Below are 21,965 nucleotides of genomic sequence, written 5' to 3' on the forward strand. Positions count from 1 at the left end.
TTACCATTGGTAGTCTAGATTAATAAGCCAGTACTTACATCTTCAATCGTTTCCTCGACAGCTTCCTCAACAGGTGTTGTAGTTGGTGGAATCCCTTTTACTGTGGAAAGACGTACAACAATGATGCAAAACATGTATTTCAAAAATATAACATACCTTGTTCACAGTGATTTGGCTACCTGGTTCAAAGTTTAATGACTGTAGATCCACTGGCAGAGAGGCCTCTTCACTCAAAGCCTTGGCCACCATTTCCCGCAGGCTGGGCACAGCTGACACTGGAGTCCCTGTGTTATCCTCTGAAATTGTCTGAAAGACCAGAGAATAGTGCACTGTCACTCCTCCAGGTCTGAAAAAGAAGAATATATTGTATGAGAGAAAATAAGAGTAGTTGGTGATTACTGTATTATACAGATCTATATACACTTTAAGCAATTAACTATCAACTAAAAACAAAGCAATCCCCTGGCAGGTTTAAGAATTGGAGAGTCAAGATACAAGATCAATTGAAAAGTAGTATACTTGAAATGCAGAGCATTGAAATCAACCACTTTTTTCTTGCAGATTTTAATGACACTATCAGAAATGTATCAATATTCAGCTCTGTCAATGCAGAAGCCGGAGGGTAAACATATTAGTTCAATAGGATTAATAGCAATGATACATCAATGTTGATACATCAATTTCTTTCCTTTTTGTTTTTGTGAATAGTGAAGATGCCAAGGTCGAATGAGTTGTGTATCCTTTATCAGATTAGTGAAGCGGGCTCGAGCCACTAACGGGCATGGATATTATTGCATGTGACAGCACTGGCCACCACAGGGCCCGCAAATTAGGGAGGGATCAACTCAGCAATTATTCTATTCACACAGGGCTTTGTATTGCACTACTTACTTGCCTTCCATCCTAAGATGAAGAAGCCTATGAAAACCTTGTTAACCCAAAAGGGATACTTTGTGATTTTGGCAACAAGGCCCTCTATCTACTTCTCCAGAGTCAGATGAACTCGTTGATATCATTTTTTATGTCTGCATGCAGTTTGAAGGAAGTAGCGCTAAAGAAATTGCTAACTAGCATTAGCTCAATGACTGGAAATCTACTGGTGTGCTACTAGCATGCTAGCAGAAACCATAGACTTCCAGTCAATGTGCTAATGCTACTTAGCATTGGCTCACAAAACTACAGTACCTCTAACTTCCTTCATACTGTACACAGAGACATAAAAATGGTACCCACGAGTTAATCTGATTCTGGGGAAGTAGATAGAGGGCCTCATTGCCAAAATCCCAAAGTATCCCTTTAAATGAGCTACAGAAGGGGAGAAAAATGAGTCCCTGTTTCAGCTGACTTTGGTCGTCATTTCTCAACAATGTCCTGGTTGATGCATTGACCCATCAGGGCTGCAGTGCAAAAACAGCTGAGTAATAGAGCTCGCCAGCATGTAGTCCTAAAAACCAGAAATGATTTACCTCTGGTTCGTTCAGCCATTCCCATGGGCAAAATGAATGGCGAAAGAATAAGGTTTTGGAATAAATGCCGAAAATAAGGTCTGAGGTTAAAACCGGCTTATGAGATCTTATATGTTTTGTTCTATGAGATAACATCAGTCAGTTAACATGACCTTTATGAATTATGAAGACTTTGTCTATTATTTTTTACATTTTCACAAATGCTTCAAAATTCAGAAATAGTGATGTTAGCTGATGAAGATTATAGCATAGAACAAAACGAAAATATGATCTCCTAAGCAATCTTTATGAAAAAAAAAACTCTACAAAAACTCAATTTTGACATAGGCTTTGTTCAATGAACCATAGCAGAGTTAGTGCCTACAAAAAGACGCCATTACTCTCTATTAATCTCTATTGCCGAGTTGCTGTTTGTTTAGGGGAAAATCCATTTGAATTCAATCACTTTTTTAAAGCAGCACTTTTGATTTGAACGAAACCTTCCATACATATTTGTGATTTGTAAAAGTGCTCAGAAAGTGACTTTTTGGACCTGAATGCCAAAACATTGAAGCGATAAAGATGCTGAAAGTTTACCTATTTTGCATACCCCACCATAGCATGAGACATTCATGTCTTCATTAATGGAAAATATAAATGGTTGAGGTTAACATCATTTGAAAGCTTACAAACAGGGTTGTTAAACAAACAATTGTATTATTTCTTGATTTATTTTTATTTGGATAAATATGTCTTTTTTTTCTTTTTTCTTAAACGTTAATTATCAAAACTATATATACCGTAATTTCCGGACTATTAAGCGCACCTGAATATAAGCCGCACCCACTGAATAAAAAAAAAAATATATATTTTGAACATAAATAAGCCGCACATTTCTATAAGCCGCAGGTGCCTACCGGTACATTGAAACAAATTAACTTTACACAGGCTTTAACAAAACACGGCTTGTAACAAAAATAAATGGGCTTTAACGAAACACGGCTTGTAACAAAAAATAAAAAATTTGCAGTAAGCTTTAGTTGTCTTTTTGCACTGAGTCAATTCCTCACGTTGCTGTTTCCAACGTCTTATCATCGACTCATTAAGACCAAGCTCTCGTGCAGCAGCTCTATTACCTTTTCCAACAGCCAGATCAATCGCCTTCAACTTGAAAGCTGCATCATATGCATTTCTCCGTGTCTTTGCCATGATGAGGGTGACAAAATGACTACCGTAATCAGAATGATGGGAAGTTTGAGAGCGCTCGATTTAATCTAAACAGTAAACAGAAAAGTTGTTTGACCTTAACCCGTTCGGCAATTTCATTGGTCTAATGAAAGCTTCATGCCGCCAAAAAACTGAGCACGTCACAGAATGTGTTTTTTGGAGAAAAAAAAATTGAAAGCGGGAAAAATCCATATATTAGCCGCGTCATTGTTTAAGCCGCGAGGTTCAAAGCCTGGGAAAAAAGTTGCGGCTTATAGTCCGGAATTTACGTTGTTCCACTGGATATCATAAGGTGAATGCACCAATTTGTAAGTCGCTCTGGATAAGAGCGTCTGCTAAATGACTTAAATGTAAATTTAAATGTATATGGGTGATTGGAAATTATGCAGACGGTTACATTGATAGAAGCCACAATCTATCTGCAATGTTAAAGCTGATCCTATTTTTTTCATCTTCACATATGTTGTAGCTTAGACCCTATTTTAAATAATCTGGGGTTTTTGTGTTGTGCCCGCCATCGGCTGAGACACAACATGCTCTTGAATCCAGGGTGGGTGTCATGTTTTGGCTAATAAAATGGGAATAAAATTTCAACTTTCAAATGGTACCACAAAGATGGTTGGAGGTCCACACATATCAGAGAAGGTTGACTTGAATGGGAATATCTGTTGTTTTAAATTATACTCTCAATCCTCCATAGGAAACCTATTGAAATCATAGAAATATATATCATAGAATAGACCATTTAAGTTGACATTCGATGGTGGGTGGACCGGGGGCCATCTTTGTGGTTGTAATTAGAAGTTAACATTTCAATTCAATTTAAATGTCAACGGTGTATCAGTTAATGGCAGTGGTCTGAGGGGATATATAGGTCCATTCTATTAATTATATTTCTATAATTGAAATTAAACCCAGCCTGTTTTTAAGAGCACGTTGTGTCTCAACCAATTGCAAGCACAACATAAAAACCTCAGATGATGTAAAGTAAGGTCTAAGCTACAACACATGCGAATATGAAAAAAATCGTAGTTTATCAATTTTTAGATAATTCATGTTTTTATAAAAAGAAACTCAACCGTAGGTTGAAGATGTGATGAAGACATGGATGTCTCGTGGTTTGGTGGGGTATGCAAAAGGGGTAAACTTTGAGCACCTTTATCTCCTGAATGTTTTGGCATTGAGTTCCAAAAAGTCCCTTTCTGTCCAATTCTTCCATGGACAAACATGTATTCGAAAGTTTTGTTTAAATCAAAAGGGATGCTGTCAAAAAGTGATTGAATTGAAATGGATTTACTCTTAGGTTATCTGATCCCTCTCTCCCTGGGTCCTGTGATAGATCCAGATACACACTGAGCAGAGCAGCAGACTGGCAGGGACAAGCACAGACAGAGAGGGAAACTGCAGCTACCACTCAAGATGGCTCTCATCACAGTAATTAAATTACCCTTCACTCCCATGGGCCTCGCTAAGATTTGGAGAGGGGGAAGAAAAGAGGCCATTAGTATGTGATTTATTGACTTGTCAGCCATTAGTATGTGATATAATGACTTGTCAGCCATTAGTATGTGATATATTGATTTATCATCTACAAAGGAAATAAAACGTCCTTCATTGCTGGTCGGGTGTCATCACAAACATGTGCTTTTCACTCGTGACATGTATTCTTTTGTATTTGAATGTAAAGATATAATGACTTTTAAAGATATACAGTGAGGGAAAAAAGTATTTGATCCCTCTGCAAAACATGACTTAGTACTTGGTGGCAAAACCCTTGTTGGCAATCACAGAGGTCAGACATTTCTTGTAGTTGGCCACCAGGTTTGCACACATCTCAGGAGGGATTTTGTCCCACTCCTCTTTGCAGATCTTCTCCAAGTCATTAAGGTTTCGAGGCTGATGTTTGGCAACTCGAACCTTCAGCTCCCTCCACAGATTTTATATGGGATTAAGGTCTGGAGACTGGCTAGGCCACTCCAGGACCTTAATGTGCTTCTTCTTGAGCCACTCCTTTGTTGCCTTGGCCGTGTGTTTTGGGTCATTGTCATGCTGGAATACCCACCCACGACCCATTTTCAATGCCCTGGCTGAGGAAAGGAGGTTCTCACCCAAGATTTGACGGTACATGGCCCCGTCCATCGTCCCTTTGATGCGGTGAAGTTGTCCTGTCCCCTTAGCAGAAAAACACCCCCCAAAGCATAATGTTTCCACCTCCATGTTTGACGGTGGGGATGATATTCTTGGGGTCATAGGCAGCATTCCTCCTCGTCCAAACACGGCGAGTTGATTTGATGCCAAAGAGCTCCATTTTGGTCTCATCTGACCACAACACTTTCACCCAGTTGTCCTCTGAATCATTCAGATGTTCATTGGCAAACTACAGACGGGCATGTATATGTGCTTTCTTGAGCAGGGGGACATTGCGGGCGCTGCAGGATTTCAGTCCTTCACGGCGTAGTGTGTTACCAATTGTTTTCTTGGTGACTATGGTACCAGCTGCCTTGAGATCATTGACAAGATCCTCCCTTGTAGTTCTGGGCTGATTCCTCACCGTTCTCATGATCATTGCAACTCCACGAGGTGAGATCTTGCATGGAGCCCCAGGCCGAGGGAGATTGATAGTTCTTTTGTGTTTCTTCCATTTGCGAATAATCGCACCAAATGTTGTCACCTTCTCACCAAGCTGCATGGCGATGGTCTTGTAGCCCATTCCAGCCTTGTGTAGGTCTACAATCTTGTCCCTGACATCCTTGGAGAGCTCTTTGGTCTTGGCCATGGTGGAGAGTTTGGAATCTGATTGATTGATTGCTGCTGTGGACAGGTGTCTTTTTATACAGGTAACAAACTGAGATTAGGAGCACTCCGTTTAAGAGTGTGCTCCTAATCTCAGTTCGTTACCTGTATAAAAGACACCTGGGAGCCAGATATCTTTGTGATTGAGACGGGGTCAAATACTTATTTCCCTCATTAAAATGCAAATAAATTTCTAACATTTTTGACATGCGTTTTTCTGGATTTTTTTGTTGTTATTCTGTCTCTCACTGTTCAAATAAACCTACCATTAAAATTATAGACTGATAATTTCTTTATCAGTGGGCAAACGTACAAAATCAGCAGGGGATCAAATACTTTTTTCCCCTCACTGTAATGACCTTCAAAGGAAAGATGTATTTTTGGTATGCATGTGGTTCACACTAATGACTAAAGTTTTCTTATTACAGTCAGCATAGCCAGGAGCACAACCTGTAGCATGACAGAATGGCTTGGAAGGCACTCAAATATTTTCTGTTCCTGGCATTTGACTGCATTTCAGCTAGGTGGGAATGGGCTTGTTATGTATTCAAATGAATCCAGAGTCCATTCCAAATCAACACGTAGTTAAGGTCCGATGAAATAAATTGAGTCTGAGAGGAATTTCTCAGAACAGTGAGAGGCTGTGCTTCACTTCTACTGGTGGAGCTACCAGCTTTCACCTGGCTTTCATCTGTCTCACCTAATCTATTGCTTTTTTCATTAGCTCTCCAAAATGTTGGAATTAAGCTCGAAGGCACCAGATGTGATTATTCATGTCTGCCACAGACTTACCTGATTCCCAAAACACTGATCTCTTTAAATCCTGGGAGCTTGTCAAAAACATGGAGCATCTGTTGAAAAAGACAGACTAAATTAAACTTGTTTATTACAGAATCAAATATGATGGCATTTTCTGTTGGCACAAATGTTACTGGTTACCAGCTCTCATAATGTAGTCTGAGAATATCTGAAGTACTGTAAGTCAGGAATGTATGAACGGGACACTTACACTCATATATCTCTAACTTTAGTTACTCACATTTAGCAGACACTTGCCACTGGGCACACACTGGTTGAATCAATGTTGTTTCCACGTCATTTCAATGAAATGTCTTTGAACCAACGTGGAATAGACGTTGAATTGACGTCTGTGCCCAGCTTTGAGAGTCCATTGAATTTCCGCCATTGTAACATCCAATGCGAGAAAATGCGCAAGTGCATATTTCGGGAGAAGGGTGGAGATCGGGACTGAACTTTGGTGTATTCAGGTTGAGAATCCAGCCCTGACTGTCCAAGTGCAACTCAGTAATTTGCTTTCTTTTCCTCTGACTCATGATCCTGTGGCATTCTATAATTATCTTTACCATGAACCCCTTCAGAGGGCCACAACCCATGTTGTGGGTTGTGGAGTCAGATGTCAGGAGTCAGATGAAGACATGGGATTTGGTCTCTTTGATTAGTTTTCTTTCTGACCTTTTGTTAAAAACAATATTTAAAGAGCCGTTGTGTTGAACACTGTGCGATGTTTAACAGTGAGAATGGCAGAAGGGTGAACTTACTAAATGAAATGAGAGGTTGACTGTGTGATATTAGGTTGCTTCTTGTGTAAATATTTTCTGTCTGGATTTTAATGATTTGTATGTTTAGCATGTAGCAACGTGTCACAGATCACACTGTACAGCATCAGGTTCCTGTATCTGTTAGTTGATCGTGTTACACTGATAAGATAATGACTTTATTTCCAATGGGAAATGTTGTTTGCGGCACTGTGCATACATTAAAAACATATAGAAAAAAACATCAAGACACCGAATAAACTGTACCTCAATGGGATAGCCCATTGGTCTTAGGGACATTTACGTTACGGGGCAGCAGCGTAGCCTAGTGGTTAGAGCGTTGGACTAGTAACCGAAAGGTTGCAAGATCGAATCCCCGAGCTGACAAGGTACAAATCTGTTGTTCTGCCCCTGAACAAGGCAGTTAACAGTGAAAATAAGAATTTGTTCTTAACTGACTTTCCTACTTAAATAAAGGTACAAAAATAAATACAATTACTGATGGACATAAAGAGGGTATACAGAGTCTGGCCTCCCATACGTTATTCCAGCTACTGTGCAGTATCTCGACTAGCCTGAGTGTCAGTCTGTTTGCCCCATCATGCCAACTCCTTGTCACTCATTTCCATTCTATTTGGCTTGACAATGACAGCAAGGGTTATTATCTCACCTGGTCTTGCAGGTGATGAGAGAGGTCAACATATTGGGGGGAGTCAGGGTCGTCTAGTAGTTCCCTGTAGCCTGGGTCCACCAGGTCAATGCTGAACTCCACTATCTCCTCCACATGGTTCTCCGGGACAATGTTGGGCAGCTCAGAGTCCTACAAACAGTGGAAGAAAACAGGGCCCTATTCATTTGGTACCAAAAGAGCCCTACTGATTAGGTACCAAAAGCCCTATTTAATAGGTACCAAAAGAGCCCTATTGATTTAGGTGCCAAAAGTGTCCTATTCATTAAGCATCGAAAGGAAAGAAAACAGACTGAAATAGGGAGGGACAACCTGAACTTAAGAAATACCCGTTTTCGTTTTCCCTGGCAAAACATTATGCTATGGTGTAGGTTCGGCCCTAACATATGTGCTCTCTGTAACCTCTGGGTCTGCATGGCAAATGGCCCAGGAACACAAGGAACATTCTCAAGGGCCAGTCAATCCTGTCCCCATCAACAGGCCAAAATGCCTTTCTCTCTCTCTGTCACACAGTATGCAGCGGATAAACTATTGAAATGTGTGTTAGTGATGCTTGTTTGGTCTCTATCTGAAACTTGTACCCTGAAGAGAACACTGATGCTATCTATATGGATGTACAATCTCTGTAGTAAGTCTAGATGGTCAGAGTGAACTCTGACGACACTGTATGCAAAGATCTCTTTTGTCCTCTCAGGAATGATGTCTTCTCTCTAGTATACCCAGCCCACCCCCTCAGGTCATCAAACATAGATGCCTTCCTAGAGAATGTTGGCTGGTTCGATCTGATTGGATATCTTAGTTTTATTCATTTTGGTTTGGTCTGTGGTTGTCAAAAAACGGATTTTCAACACAAATCATTCAGATCTGGTATTAATGGAATGGAAGTATTTACTTCTCTCACTTGCTCCTGTTATCCACTTTACAGAAAGGTTGTTTGGACATGTTTCTCTTGTAGGCTGCTCGGGCCTTCTGCCTGAGTAGACCTGTTTTGTTCATGCTTTGCTTTGTAACTCTGACATCTTTATGCCTAGAATAATGCCTTGTAATGCTTGTTAATGTTTTGTAACTTAAGCTTTATGCCTTGAATGAGATTTCATTATGTTTTACAATGTTCATGAAATATCTGCCTTAGGCAATTCGGCAATTCTCAGACATTTCTTGATGGTTTATTACTGTAACTCAACTATAGTTTCTTGCATAAAGCAAAATCATCTTTATGTAGTCAGATATTTCGTTTTAGTAGACCTTGATCAAATTAATTGCATAGTCTTATAACGGGTCATATGTAAGGTATACTGTATATAAAATGCATATATGATACACATTGCTTCACTACAAGGGTTTGCCCTAATGAATAGGAACAGCAGTTAGATAATGTATTGTATAAGATGATAACATTTAGCCATATGGTCTAAATGCTATCAGCTCACCCTCTCTGTCTGAGACATACAAGGCAACAGCTGGGCTGGGCAACCACAAGCAAACATTCTGTCAGCTTTCCTTTCAATCTGCAAGCTGTTAGCAATCTTAACATCTAGCCTAAACTACAGTGCCTTCAGAAATTATGGATTCCCCTTAACTTATTACACATTTTGTTGTGTTACAGCTTGAATTCAAAATGGATTAAATCTATATTTTTCTTACCATCTACACACAATTCCCCATAATGATGAAGCAAAAACAGATTTTTATAAATTTTTTTAAATTAAAAACTGAAATATTACATTTACATAAGTATTCAGACCTTTTACTCAGTACATTGTTGAAGCAGTTTTGGCAGCGATTACAGCATCAAGTCTTCTTAGGTATGATGCTACAAGCTTGGCACACCTGTATTTTGGGAGTTTCTCGCATGCTTCTCTGCAGATCCTCTCAATCGCTGTCAGGTTGGATGGGAGCGTTGCTGCACAGCTATTTTCAGGTCTCTCCAGAGATGTTCAATCAGGTTCAAGTCCGGGCTCTGGCTGGGCCACTCAAGGACATTCAGAGACTTGTCCCAAAGCCACTCTTGCATTGTCTTGGCTGTGTGCTTAGGGTCATTGTCCTGTTGGAAGGTGAACCTTCGCCCCAGTCTGAGGTCCTGAGCGCTCTGTAGCAGGTTTTCATCAAGGATGTCTCTGTACTTTGCCCCGTTCATCTTTGCCTCGATCCTGACAATTCTCCCGGTCCCTGAAAAACATCCCCACAGCATGATGTTGCCACCGTAGGGATGGTGCCAGGTTTCCTCCAGATGAGACGCGTGGCATTCAGGTCAAAGAGTTCAATCTTGGTTTCATCAGACCAGATAATCTTGTTTCTCATGGTCTGAGAGTCGTTAAATGCCTTTTGGCAAACTCCAAGCGGGCTGTCATGTGCCTTTTGCTGAGGAGTGGCTTCTATCTGGCCACTCTACCATAAATGCCTGATTGGTGGAGTGCTGCAGAGATGGTTGTCTTTCTGGAAGGTTCTCCCATCTCCACAGAGGACCTCGAGAGATCTGTCAGAGTGACCATCTAGTTCTTGGTCACCTCCCTGACCAAGGCCCTTCTTCCACGATTGTTCAGTTTGGCCAGCTCTAGGAAGAGTCTTAGTGGTTCCAAACTTCTTCCATTAAAGAATGATGGAGGCCACTGTGTTCTTGGGGACCTTCAATGCTGCAGACATGTTTTGATACCCTTCCCCAGATCTGTGGCTCGACACAATCCTGTCTCAGAGCTCTACGGACAATTCCTTTGTCCTCAAGGCTTGGTTTTTGCTCTGATGTGCACTGTCAACTGTGAGACCTTATATAGACAGGTGTGTGCCTTTCCAAATCATGTCCAATCAATTGAATTTACCACAGGTGGACTCCAATCAAGATGTAGAAACATATCAAGGATGATCAATGGAAACAGGATGCACCTGAGCTAAATTGCGAGTCTCATAGTGAAGGGTCTAGATACTTATGTAAATAAGGTATATCTGTTTTTGATATTTTATACATTTGCAAAAAAATGAAATAAGGCTTAACAAAATGTGGAACAATTCAAGGGGTCTGAATACTTTCCGTTGGCAAGATTTGAAAACGGCTGTCTAGCAATGATCAACAACCAACTTGACAGAGCTTGAAGAATAATGTGCAAATATTGTACAATCCAGATGTGCAATACTCTTGGAGACTTACCCAGAATGACTCACACCCCTGAGTCAATACATGTTAGAATCATCTTTGGCAGCAATAACAGCTATGAGTCTTTCTAGGGTACATACAACATGTGGAAAAAGTCAAGGGGTGTGAATACTTTCTGAAGGTACTGTCAATGGCGTTTACCTCCTCAGCAGCGGTTTCTTCTTCTACTTCTTCTTCAACTGTATCCTCAGGAGCATCAGGGACACTGGCATCACTGGTCACAGGAGTGGGTGGTTCTGGTGCAGCAGTCTGGGTCTCTTCTGGACCTAAACGGATCATTGATGTTATGAAGAAGGGCTCATACCCGAAACGTTTGTGTAGGAATACAAATCTGTTCATTTAAGCTGTTTTTGTTTTTCCCTAAACAGATCATTACAATCTAATTATACAATATGCAAGACAGACATATATACAAGGCAGATTTATAAAATCATTGATTAACTATTGATATGTGCATTTTAATAAAGTTTCTTGCCATACCTGCTATCTCAGTGACCTCTGGTGCTGCTGTGGTTGCGGCTGCTTCTGCTCTGCAGGTGAAAGAGTAGATCATACGAATGATGAATGTTTGTCCACAATAGCCCAGCTGTGAGTGGTTAAGCTAATGGTTTGTGAAAAACAGCATTTGACAACAAGCACTTATCCCCCAATTACTTTACAAGATAATTACCATGGCAATGCGCAAGCTCTCCACCTGCTTTAAGAATACAATGGTCTTCAACCAGCAGCACCATACAAGAGTGCATGTACATGCACAGTATACCAAAGCAGATGTTGTACTGTACAGTATATAGTAACAACCTGGGTAAATATTTGATGGTCATTTATGGTAATTATGTCACGTGATATGGACTTTGACCTCTAGGGTACATATCTGAATTACCTGTATAAATTGCTTTAAAAAAGAAACCCTGATACATTTTAAACTATGTTTGCCAAGTGTTTCTAAAATGTGATGAAATTACCTTTCAAATTATAAATAATATAACCAATTTTGAATGCACCACCTTTCAACTATTGTTTAAAAATAGGCCATATTGTGCCATTGACATTAGAATGTTGTGAGCTTAGCTGTGGGGCAGCTATGTTTTTGGGTTGTAACTTTGGGGACAGAACCACCAAATTGCACACACAGTAAATGTAGAACCGGTTTTAAAAAGAGTTGTAGATACAGGGCCATCACAGGATTCCCACATTAACCTCACAGAAGCCCTTTTCCAATATGACCGCCAAACATCTCAATGGGGTCTTATTGGATCAATTTCGCATGAACATACTTGCATGAAATATAATTGTAGTATGCCCAATAATATCTTAAAGTATTCATAGTAATGTAGAATACACAACCAAATGAGCCAGGTGTGTGACCGCTATAAAGATGTTAAATTATTCACACAATTGTGGTAATAATATTTATCAAGCCTTAATTGCAATATTTAATCTTCAAACATGTAAAAATTGATATGTACAAGTAAATATTAATTAATGTGGGCTCATTAAAATGATATACATTGTTATCCTATTAACTGTTTTCATTATGGAGACTATAGACCTGCCCCTTACATTCCATTACTATGTAGTAAAATCCGATGTTGGGCCTGTTGAGGCCAGGTTTGGGGAGTAACGGATTACATTAAATCTGTTACATACACTGATTACAAAAGAAATGGAACTGTAATCTGTTACGTTACCAGCAAAAATATTGTACTTCTAGGATTACTTTTTTTTTTACTAAATTCAGAAAGGATGTTTGCAACAAAATGATTTGACACCTTTCTGTTTTCTCAATGCCATTCAAATTAGCAATGAAAAATGTTGAGCTTGGAGGACACTATGGTGTTTAACGCTGGTTTGATCATGCGAAATTGATCTGATAAGACCCCATTGAGTTGTTTGGCGGCCATATTGGGAAAAGGCTTCTGTGGGGTTAATATGTGAATACTGTGACGGCCCTGTACTGCATATATACATCTGTTTAAAACAATGTTCTAGCTGTGTGTGTGTTTGGTTCTATCACCACAGTTACAATTCAAAAACAGAACTGCCCCACCACCTCCTTCTATGGCCAAGCTTCCTACATTCTAATGTCAATGGCACAATATAGGCCATTTTTAAACAATAGTTGTAGGTGGGGCTTTCAAAGGTGGTTATAATACAACAAAGTAAAAATGTATCAATGTGTCCTTTTTAAAGCAATTTATACAGGTCATTCTGATATGTACTCTAGATCAGGGGTTGCCAAGCTTTTTCCCCCAGGGCCCCCTTTATCACAATTGAAAAATGTCAGTCCCCACCCTACCCCCACCCCCCGACTTCACCCCTGACTTCCCAAAAATAAAATATGTTTTATTATGATAATGTATATGAGCCCTCAATTTAATTATAGGGTATACGTGAGCAATAACTTGTTGACATTGTTTGTCATAGGGTTAAATCCATATGGGAAATGGGAATGTGATGGAGGGATGAAAGAAAGAGTGATAACACACAGAAAGCTGTCATTGCTGCAACGCTATCACACATTTTCCAACTCTAGGGACATAGACCTTCAGGAAAATCCCTATTAGACATCGTCACCCCAAGTGAGCCTGACCGCCCCCCCCGGCCCATGGACCACATGGAGTGCTGGAATTATATGGCAGGTCAAATTCAAAGCCGGACTCAAGAGGGCTGCAGTGTGAGTGAGAAAGCAGCACCGTTGACATCTATCAGCAGACAGCAGGCGGCATACTGCCTTGTCTCTAAGCCTTACCCAGTCGACTGCCTCTCGTCTCGCAGATTCATCCTCTACGAAAGTAGAAAAATCACGTCATCACGTCAGTCATACACATACATCATCTGGACGTTAAATCAATAACATAATACATCAAAACTGTGTAGCATATAAGGTATCACTGAAACTTGGGAGTGCCGTCTGCAAATATACATGCATTTTATAAACTCTTATACATGTAAATTAACCTAATTGACTAGACTAGAGATTAATATGATGCTGTTTTCTGTGTTAATGGGAGCAATATAATAAGGATATGTTTCCCCTTCACTCAACAGACTGATATGTAATTAATACTGAGAGGAAAGACAAGTTCCAACATTTACTTTCCCTGTGGCTATTGTGCAACAAACAATGCTGTTGTTTCCTGAGGAAATGTACTAAAATGAATGGATTCCACATGATATCATACATTCACCCATTGGCCATTGCCATTCAAAATTGTTTTACCCCCAGTAAAGACGTGCATATGCTCATTCAAATAATGAAAGTAATTATTGGTCTCACTGCTACGAAACATAAAAGGAAGGCATGTGTTGTTGGTTCCTCACCCTGTACACCATACTCATGTGCTCCTCTGAGTTGCTGAAGTTAGTGGCCAGGTCAGCGAGACACAGAGACTCGTGTTGACATGTGTGAACCCATGTTGTGTACTCTGTAGTGACAGGGATCCTGTCATAGAAGATCCGGAAGGCCTCCCACACAGCCTCCTGACAAACTGACCAAAGACAGAACAGTCTTCCAGTGAGAGTGAAAGATCCTCAGCACTTCTACCAATAGATACAGATCCACATAAAGTCCAAGTGTACATCCCAAATGGCACCCTATTCCCTATATTGTGCACTACTTTTGACCACAGCCTTATTGGCCCTGGTCAAGAAAAGTAGTGCACTATAAAGGGAATAGGGTGCCATTTGGGGGGTGATAGAGATGTCTCAAAGGAAAAGAACTCTAAACCAAGCAGATTGTTTTCAGATACATGAGGGTTCAACAGTAGTGAGATAAAAGCTGGGAGAACGGTGGCTTTATCTTGTCAAGAGAACACACCGATGGTTCTCATGATGAACGACTAAATTCAGAATTTTTTTCCCTGACCTGTCTTTAGCCAAGTTCCCCACTCCATCCTCCATCCTCCCCTCAGAATGGCCCAGCACTATCAGATTGGTTACCCTTTCAAATGTGAAATTAATTCAAGACTATTGCTGCAATCATTCAGTTTGTTCTTATCCTTCAATCCACCTATTTTGAGACTCTCAGCACGAAAAGAGTTGTAGAATAGACACAAAGTCTTATGTCTGGTGAAAAGATAAAAGTCTGCTCTTTTATCATCTTTACAAAACCTGTGGGGAAAAAAATTTAATTCCTATTCCCAAAGGTGTGCTTTTATGTTTTTAAAAGGCAGCGAATAAGTCCCAAATGGCAACCTATTTCCTATATAGTGCACTACTTTTGTATTGCATGCTGCCTCAGCGTGAAGCTGTGAGTTTTCTCCCTACTTTATCTCAGAAAGAACTCTGGATTACTTTGTTGTTATTCTGCTTCCCAGTCTCCAGTTCTCTTCACTGTCTACTGTAGACTTCTCTCTGGTGCACACCTGGACATCCAGTTGTAGGTAATGCTGGGTACTGCTATGGTCCACAATCTATACTAATTGAGACATTTATCACTGGCGCATACCACAACCTTCACAATTTAGTTTGAGTAGAGGCTTTACACACCACGCAGCAGGCAGAGCCTCAACTCATGCCCTCTAGGGCAGAAGAGCTAGATACTAAACATATCACACTGCAATAGCCAACATGATTGCATTTGATTACATAACTGTAATGATTGTCTGTAATGAATGGGAGGCCCATACCTCTGAGCCTGTAGTAGGCTTGATGGCTGGCAATGACCTCATTGATGGTCTCCTGAGGACAGACTCTCACTCCAGAGTGAAAGACTGCGGACCGCTTCCTCCGATGCTTTTCCAGTTCAAATATCGTTCTGACATTAGAGTTTTGTTTGGTCGTTTTCAGAAGTTCAACCAAGTGCATAGAATTGATGGCTTCTGTTTCTGTCCCAATTACTCCTCTCTGCAAAGAGCCCCGATTATTCCTCTCTGCAAAGACAAGATAAAAGGAAAAATACATTCAAACCATGATATTTTCAAGATGTGTCAAATTGTATAATGTACTGTACAATGTTTGAAATGCCTGTGTTGAAAAGCAATTTTTTCCCTCATGGCTATCCTGAAATAAATTACAGTTCTATTCTATCAATGCATACAATATTCAACCATGTCTCTGGCTTCTATTTGTGATACAATTACATAATTGCATGATCTCTCAGCTGTGAGAGAGAAGAATTCTACTGTAGTGGCGGGAGGGAAATTCTAAACTTATCAGCAGAAAGTATCCCAGCTAGCACAAAGCGTTCTGAGAACCGTATGTTTCTTAGAGCTTGGTCAGAGCGTGGTTGTCCAATGGTTATTTTGCATACAACCTTACCACAACTTTCTGGGAATGGTGCAGGATAGTTGCTTGGCTTTGGAACATTCTCAGCACATTTAAGGAACTTGAAAAAATAACTTTCCTAAACATTCAAACATGATTACATTTTGGTAATGTTCTAGGAACTTTGTCCAACTGGTTTGACATTGGGAATGTTCTCAAATAGTTCAGAAACCATTGTTGTTCTGTGGGAATTTCAGTACATCAGCATAATGTTTCCTACCGGGTTGCTCATGGTTTTATTTAAAGTCATGTTCTCAAATTGTTACAAAAATGTTAAGAAACATCGTTCTTCTGTAGGAATTTCAGTACTTCACCACAACATTTTCATACAGATTTCCTCATGGTTCTATTCAAAGAAGCTTTCTCAAATTCTTCCTGAGGACATTAAGAAAACGTTCCATAAAAACCACAGGAAAACTTTATTAAAGTTCATAGAATGTTCTAAGAATATTATTTAAAAACATATCCGTTCCGTTCTAGAGAACAGAAGATTGTAAGTTTGAATCTCACTCAGGCCGGGTCACAATAAAAAAAAGTGTTTGCATTAATACCTAAGGAAATTCATTTCCATATGTGCTTAGAGTTCAAATACCCAAAATAAGCCAGCAGTGTTATTAAAACTCTTAATGAAGCATTCTGTGAATGTTTTAAGGAAGTTATCAAAAAAACTTTAAATAACCTATAATTTCCGTTCTCAGAGTGCTAATAAAACCTCTCAGGAAAACCTTCAAGGAACCAGACTAAAAGGTTCTCAGAACGTCTCTGCCACCTAAAAATAGGCTTCCCAGAACAGGCAAAATGTTCACTATTGTTCTCAGAACGTTTAAAAAACGTTCAGTTTTACCAGTCAGGAAACCTATGGCTTCATTCCCACAACCAATGTGAAACCAAAAACATACATTTCCACAACTTCCAAGGAACCAAATGTCCTAGCTGAGTAATGTTTACATCCGTAGCCTTTTCAGATTTGCACTCATCACCAAGGAAACAGAGACCACCACAGTCTTAATTTAAATGTTGCCAGTAGATTTCCATGTCGTACACAGACAGAAAAGATCCATGAAAATGAGGATCAACATGATTCAGAAAATGATTGTTACTTCATGGTCATGGGTGGATATTCGAAATTGAGTCACTTCATTTCATTGCAAATATTTGCAGTTTGAGTAATTCTTTAAGACCTTGAAACGGCCTTTCGTCCTGCATGTGTGTGTGTCTTTAATACTACAAGAAAACATATGTCTTCTTTTGATATAACAACAAAAAATACTGAGCACTTTGTGTGGATATCAAGTTGTGGGTACTGCTATGGGTACTGCCATAGTCCACACTCTATTGCCTACTTATTTAGACATTTCCGCTGGTATAGTGTAGAACCATGATCACGGCACAATCAAACTATAATAAACAGGCATTCATTTGTCTGCTGTTAAATTTGACCCTTTGTCTCTCTAGCCTTAAACAGTTATATCTTCCAAGCTCTTATTACGTCACCAAGTTAGTGCCAGCTGGTTATGCAACCACAATGAGCTCTAAATTGTTCAAACAATGCCAAAAGTTCAAACAATTTCAGAGGTTGTGACGCTCACCTCTTAGGAAAACTCATCAGTATCAGGATGGGAAGTACTGTATGTATAGGAGATACTCTATGAGATACTGTAGAACTACAGGCCTACAACCTGTTGTTATGCCACCGTTATGCAAACTGCTCATCCTGCCCGCCATATTCCTATCACACCTGCCATATTCCCCATCATATGCTGGCTTCCTTGCTGCCATATTCACTCCTTACAAGGTGCAGTATCTCTTACATGTGTTTCAAACGCAAGGCTGGGAGTAGTATCTTACAAAACTTGTTGTGGAAACATATTGTAGTTGAATCAGAATAATCAGCGTAATCAGTAGGCCTCTGTATCAGCGCTTTAATGGTAGCAGTGATATACCAGTGGTAAAGATAGAAAGCTCATTTTGGATTATTCTAATGCTTGGTTACACCCAATTACCCTTAAAGTAATCTTGCAGATTGCCGCTGTAAAGTTCCACACACAATGTCCAAAATGTAAAATCGTCTTAACTATGAAACTGAAATGATTTAACCCACTGTATAAGGGGTGTAACATTTGATATCTAAAGCAGCAAGATCCCATAAAAAGAGATTAAGTGTAGTGCCCTTCAGGTACTTAAGGTTTATGGCTCTGTGAACTAAAACGGAGCTGGAAGCTTACCTTTAATTGCAGTGGCTTGGAGTGTGAAGAGGAACAGGAACAGCGTAATAATGAGTCCACATTTCCAAGGCATAACGGAACCGTTTTGTTTACAAAGTTAGAATAAGAAAAAAATCCAGGTGCGGAGTTTATCTCATGTGGTGCTAATACAGTCCTTGGGATCATTTAATATCCGGGTGTCTATCGATTCCGCATGTAGGAGGCTGGTCATTTAGGCTAAGGCTTTGACTTGCTTCCCGGCAGATAGTGAGAATTTGAGGGTGGCATCTGACAGACATGGCATGGAACTAGGCAAGCTCCCTTGGTCCAACTAGGGATAGTGGACTCGCTCGAAGTGTGACAAGAGGGACAGGGTTAAAAAAGTAGACACTGTTTCGGGAATAATCTGTTTATCTACTGCTCAGACATAATCCGTCTTTACCCTATGGGCCCTACAGCCCCAGCGTCATCCTGTTAGGGACTTTCTTGGTTGGAAGCATCTGTCAACCAGAGACCTGCCTGCCACCCCATGGCACTCCTGCCCACCTCATCCTCCACGTCCACTCCCAGCCTCACCTGATACCCCCCCTTACCTCCTCACCCCATCAACTACTCACTATGTCACCGAGATCCCTACTGTCCTCTTTAAGCTTACTTGGAACCCAACTAACACAGCTTTCAGTAAATCCTTGACAAGACAATGCACTCTGTTCTCCTGTGTGTTGTACTGTACAGTACGTCAGACAGTGTTGTGTTTCCTCTCGGGTTTAAAGTGGGTGCTTTAACTGTGGATTTCCCCCCCGCACTCCTGTCAGCTAGCAGGGGGGTTGCCAAACGCCGCTGTTCTTTTCGTTCTTGCCGCTCTAACCCCCTCCCCCCCTCTTAGGATGAGTGCTTATGAACTGTGACCTGTTTGATTAGGATGAGTGGGGGAAAGTTGCAAGTACTTACTTATGTCACTGTCCATTCAAAATGCCGTCCAGTGGAGGCACAGTTTACGCTCGTTGGTCAGAATATTTTTTTTTCAGTCTGACTGACTGAAAGTATGAACAAACACAACAATTCCACAATTATGGTTGTGTGTGGTTCAATATTGTGAGTTGTAGCGTTTAAGTTCCATTCCATCAACCACGTATTCCCAAGACTCCCCCCGACACAACACAAGCATTTCGCTACATTTGCAATAACATCTGCTAAATCTGTGTATGTGACCAATAACATTTGATTTGATTGTACATAAAGGTGTTTAAGCCATACACTTATAACCATAATCTCCATGATTGAAGCCAGTTTCACAAATCAAGCAACATTGTTTTGTCTTCAAAAGGACAGCTCTCTTATAGTGCATTTCAGCTAAATATGAAGATAGATTTTCCACAGGAATCTATAGTTTATGGCTACTGTCCTTTGTCTTGTAAGTGCCCTATACATTTTGACCCTGCCTCCATGATAACACTGACAATGAGGGCTAAAATGTCAAGTCTTAATGCCTGCATGAAAACACTAGTTACTACACTGCTGTGTATGTTCTTACTTTGCTCAATTGAACACTTCATGCCATAAAATGATTATAACTTCTGTTTCATTGTCATGGATGATCAGGCAGTGCTGTCTAACCTATGTTTGGTTGTCCCCCTCTGACCCTTTTAAAGAGCATTATGAGTCATCGTCTCATCACTGTTTACACTCCCTGAGGCTAACCATGTCGCCTGAGGGCTTTGCCTACACGAAAATGTCAATGCTGTTATAGAGGCTGTTTTATATCATATGCTTGGTTGAGCCTTTCCTTATCATATAGAATCATCTTGAGTCCTATTCTGAAGGAATACGCATTACAGCCTTTCTTAAAGTGATATTCATGAAGGGATGTGTTGGGGGTAAAGGTACATGTCATTGGTACAGAACAAGTCCTTATCATCAGTCTAAAAGAAAGAGCTCCCCCAGGGGTTTCCTTTTGAACAACGCCCTATATAACGTCACGTTTACCATCACAAATCCAACATCCTCTTTCCCTTTTAGAACAGGGTGGGTAGTGAATCATTTGGCTATGGTCTGTGGTGTTCTATTGGTTCAAGTTTAACTTGAACAAACTAAGTTTGCTAACTAATCCTGTCAAGGCACTTCAGTTCTGCCTCTGGATTACTCTGTCTGTCGGGTTTTGCAGACAAAGATCTGACTCACCCTCAGTCTCTAAAAATGTAATCTTGTTCCAAAATGTATCCTTTGATCTCTCAGCATGCCAGAGTGTGCGTGTGTAAATGTACTCATTACCATCCCAGAAAGAGGTATTTTTGTAGGCCTCAGAGAAAAATAAAGTGTATGATTTTTGTAAAATTACTATTCCACTAAGCATTTACCATCAGGCGACGTCTTCTGGACATCTTTATTTTGGTCCTATCCAGACCGGCTGTCTTTTCTAGGTATTTTTTTGGTGCGGTCCAGACCGGACTTGATTTCAATGTCCAGGGACGTATATTTTTGGTCCGGCCCAGACCAAATCTGAACCAATCATAGAAGTCTATGTTTGTTTCAGATTCGACCCGGCCTTAATTTCAATGTTCACAGACGTCTGGTCCCAACGGGCCTATATTTGGCCCAAATATAGATGTCTATAATTGGTTCAGATCTGGTTTAGTCCAAACCAGCCTTAATGTGGCCCAAACACAGACGTCTATGATTGGTTCAGATTTGGTCTGGGCCGGACTAGACGAAATCTGAACCAATCATAGACGGCTATGTTTCATACGTATGGACAGTACAGTAGAGCACCACAGATTACAGTAAAGTACAGTAGAGCACAGTAGAGTACAGTACCATGTAATGTATTGTACTGTATTGTACTGTAGTCTACTCTATTAAACTCTAGTGTTCTGCATTGAACTAAACTGTACTGTACTCAGTGCATTCGGAAAGTATTCAGACCCCTTGACTTTTTCCACATTTTATGACGTTACAGCCTTATTCTAAAATGGATTAAATAAATGTTTTCCTCATCAATCTACACACAATACCCCATAATGACAAAGAGAAAAACAGAAATACCTTATTTATATAAGTATGCAGACCCTTTGCTATGAGGCAAAAAATTGAGCTCAGGTGCATCCTGTTTCCATTGATCATCCTTGAGATGTTTCTACAACTTGATTGGAGTCCACCTGTGGTAAATTCAATTGATTGGACATGATTTGGAAAGGCACACACCTGTCTATATAAGGTCCCACAGTTGACAGTGCATGTCAGAGCAAAAACCAAGCCATGAGGTTGAAGGAATTGTCTGTAGCGCTCCGAGACAGGATTTTGTCATTGCACAGATCTGGGGAAGCGTATCAAAACATTTCAGCAGCATTGAAGGTACCCAAGAACACATTGGCCTCCATCATTCTTAAATGGAAGACGTTTGGAACCACCAAGACTCTTCCTAGAGATGACCGCCTGGCCAAACTGAACAATCGAGGGAGAAGGGCCTTGGTCAGGGAGGTGACCAAGAACCTGATGACCAAGTTCCTCTGTGGAGATGGGAGAACCTTCCAGAAGGACAACCATCTCTGAAGCACTCCACCAATCAGGCCTTTATGGTAGAGTGGCCAGACGAAAGCCACTCCTCAGTAAAAGGCATACGACAGCCCACTTGGAGTT

At 40.4% G+C, this 21,965-nt stretch overlaps 1 protein-coding gene across 3 annotated transcripts in view; it reads right to left on the bottom strand.

Annotated features, from left to right (window-relative positions):
* The window catches only part of LOC106607694 (interphotoreceptor matrix proteoglycan 2), a 38,345-nt gene extending 19,652 nt beyond the window's left edge, over positions 1-18,693 (bottom strand). For 2 of the 3 annotated variants that reach the window (XM_014204922.2, XM_014204918.2), the window contains exons 1-11: positions 18,351-18,693; positions 15,489-15,731; positions 14,182-14,348; positions 13,610-13,644; positions 11,338-11,387; positions 10,999-11,123; positions 7,692-7,841; positions 6,258-6,316; positions 4,120-4,140; positions 180-346; positions 39-100 (exon numbers count right to left, since the gene is read on the bottom strand). In XM_014204922.2, the coding sequence (XP_014060397.2) occupies positions 39-100; positions 180-346; positions 4,120-4,140; positions 6,258-6,316; positions 7,692-7,841; positions 10,999-11,123; positions 11,338-11,387; positions 13,610-13,644; positions 14,182-14,348; positions 15,489-15,731; positions 18,351-18,423 (1,152 nt within the window). In that variant the 5' untranslated portion in view covers positions 18,424-18,693. The remainder of the gene's footprint in view (positions 1-38; positions 101-179; positions 347-4,119; positions 4,141-6,257; positions 6,317-7,691; positions 7,842-10,998; positions 11,124-11,337; positions 11,388-13,609; positions 13,645-14,181; positions 14,349-15,488; positions 15,732-18,350) is intronic. The other variant, XM_014204919.2, reaches the window with a different exon arrangement.
* Positions 18,694-21,965: the final 3,272 nt, after the last annotated feature.

This window comes from Salmo salar, chromosome ssa06 (assembly GCF_905237065.1).
Source record: "Salmo salar chromosome ssa06, Ssal_v3.1, whole genome shotgun sequence".
Taxonomy (NCBI): domain Eukaryota; kingdom Metazoa; phylum Chordata; class Actinopteri; order Salmoniformes; family Salmonidae; genus Salmo; species Salmo salar.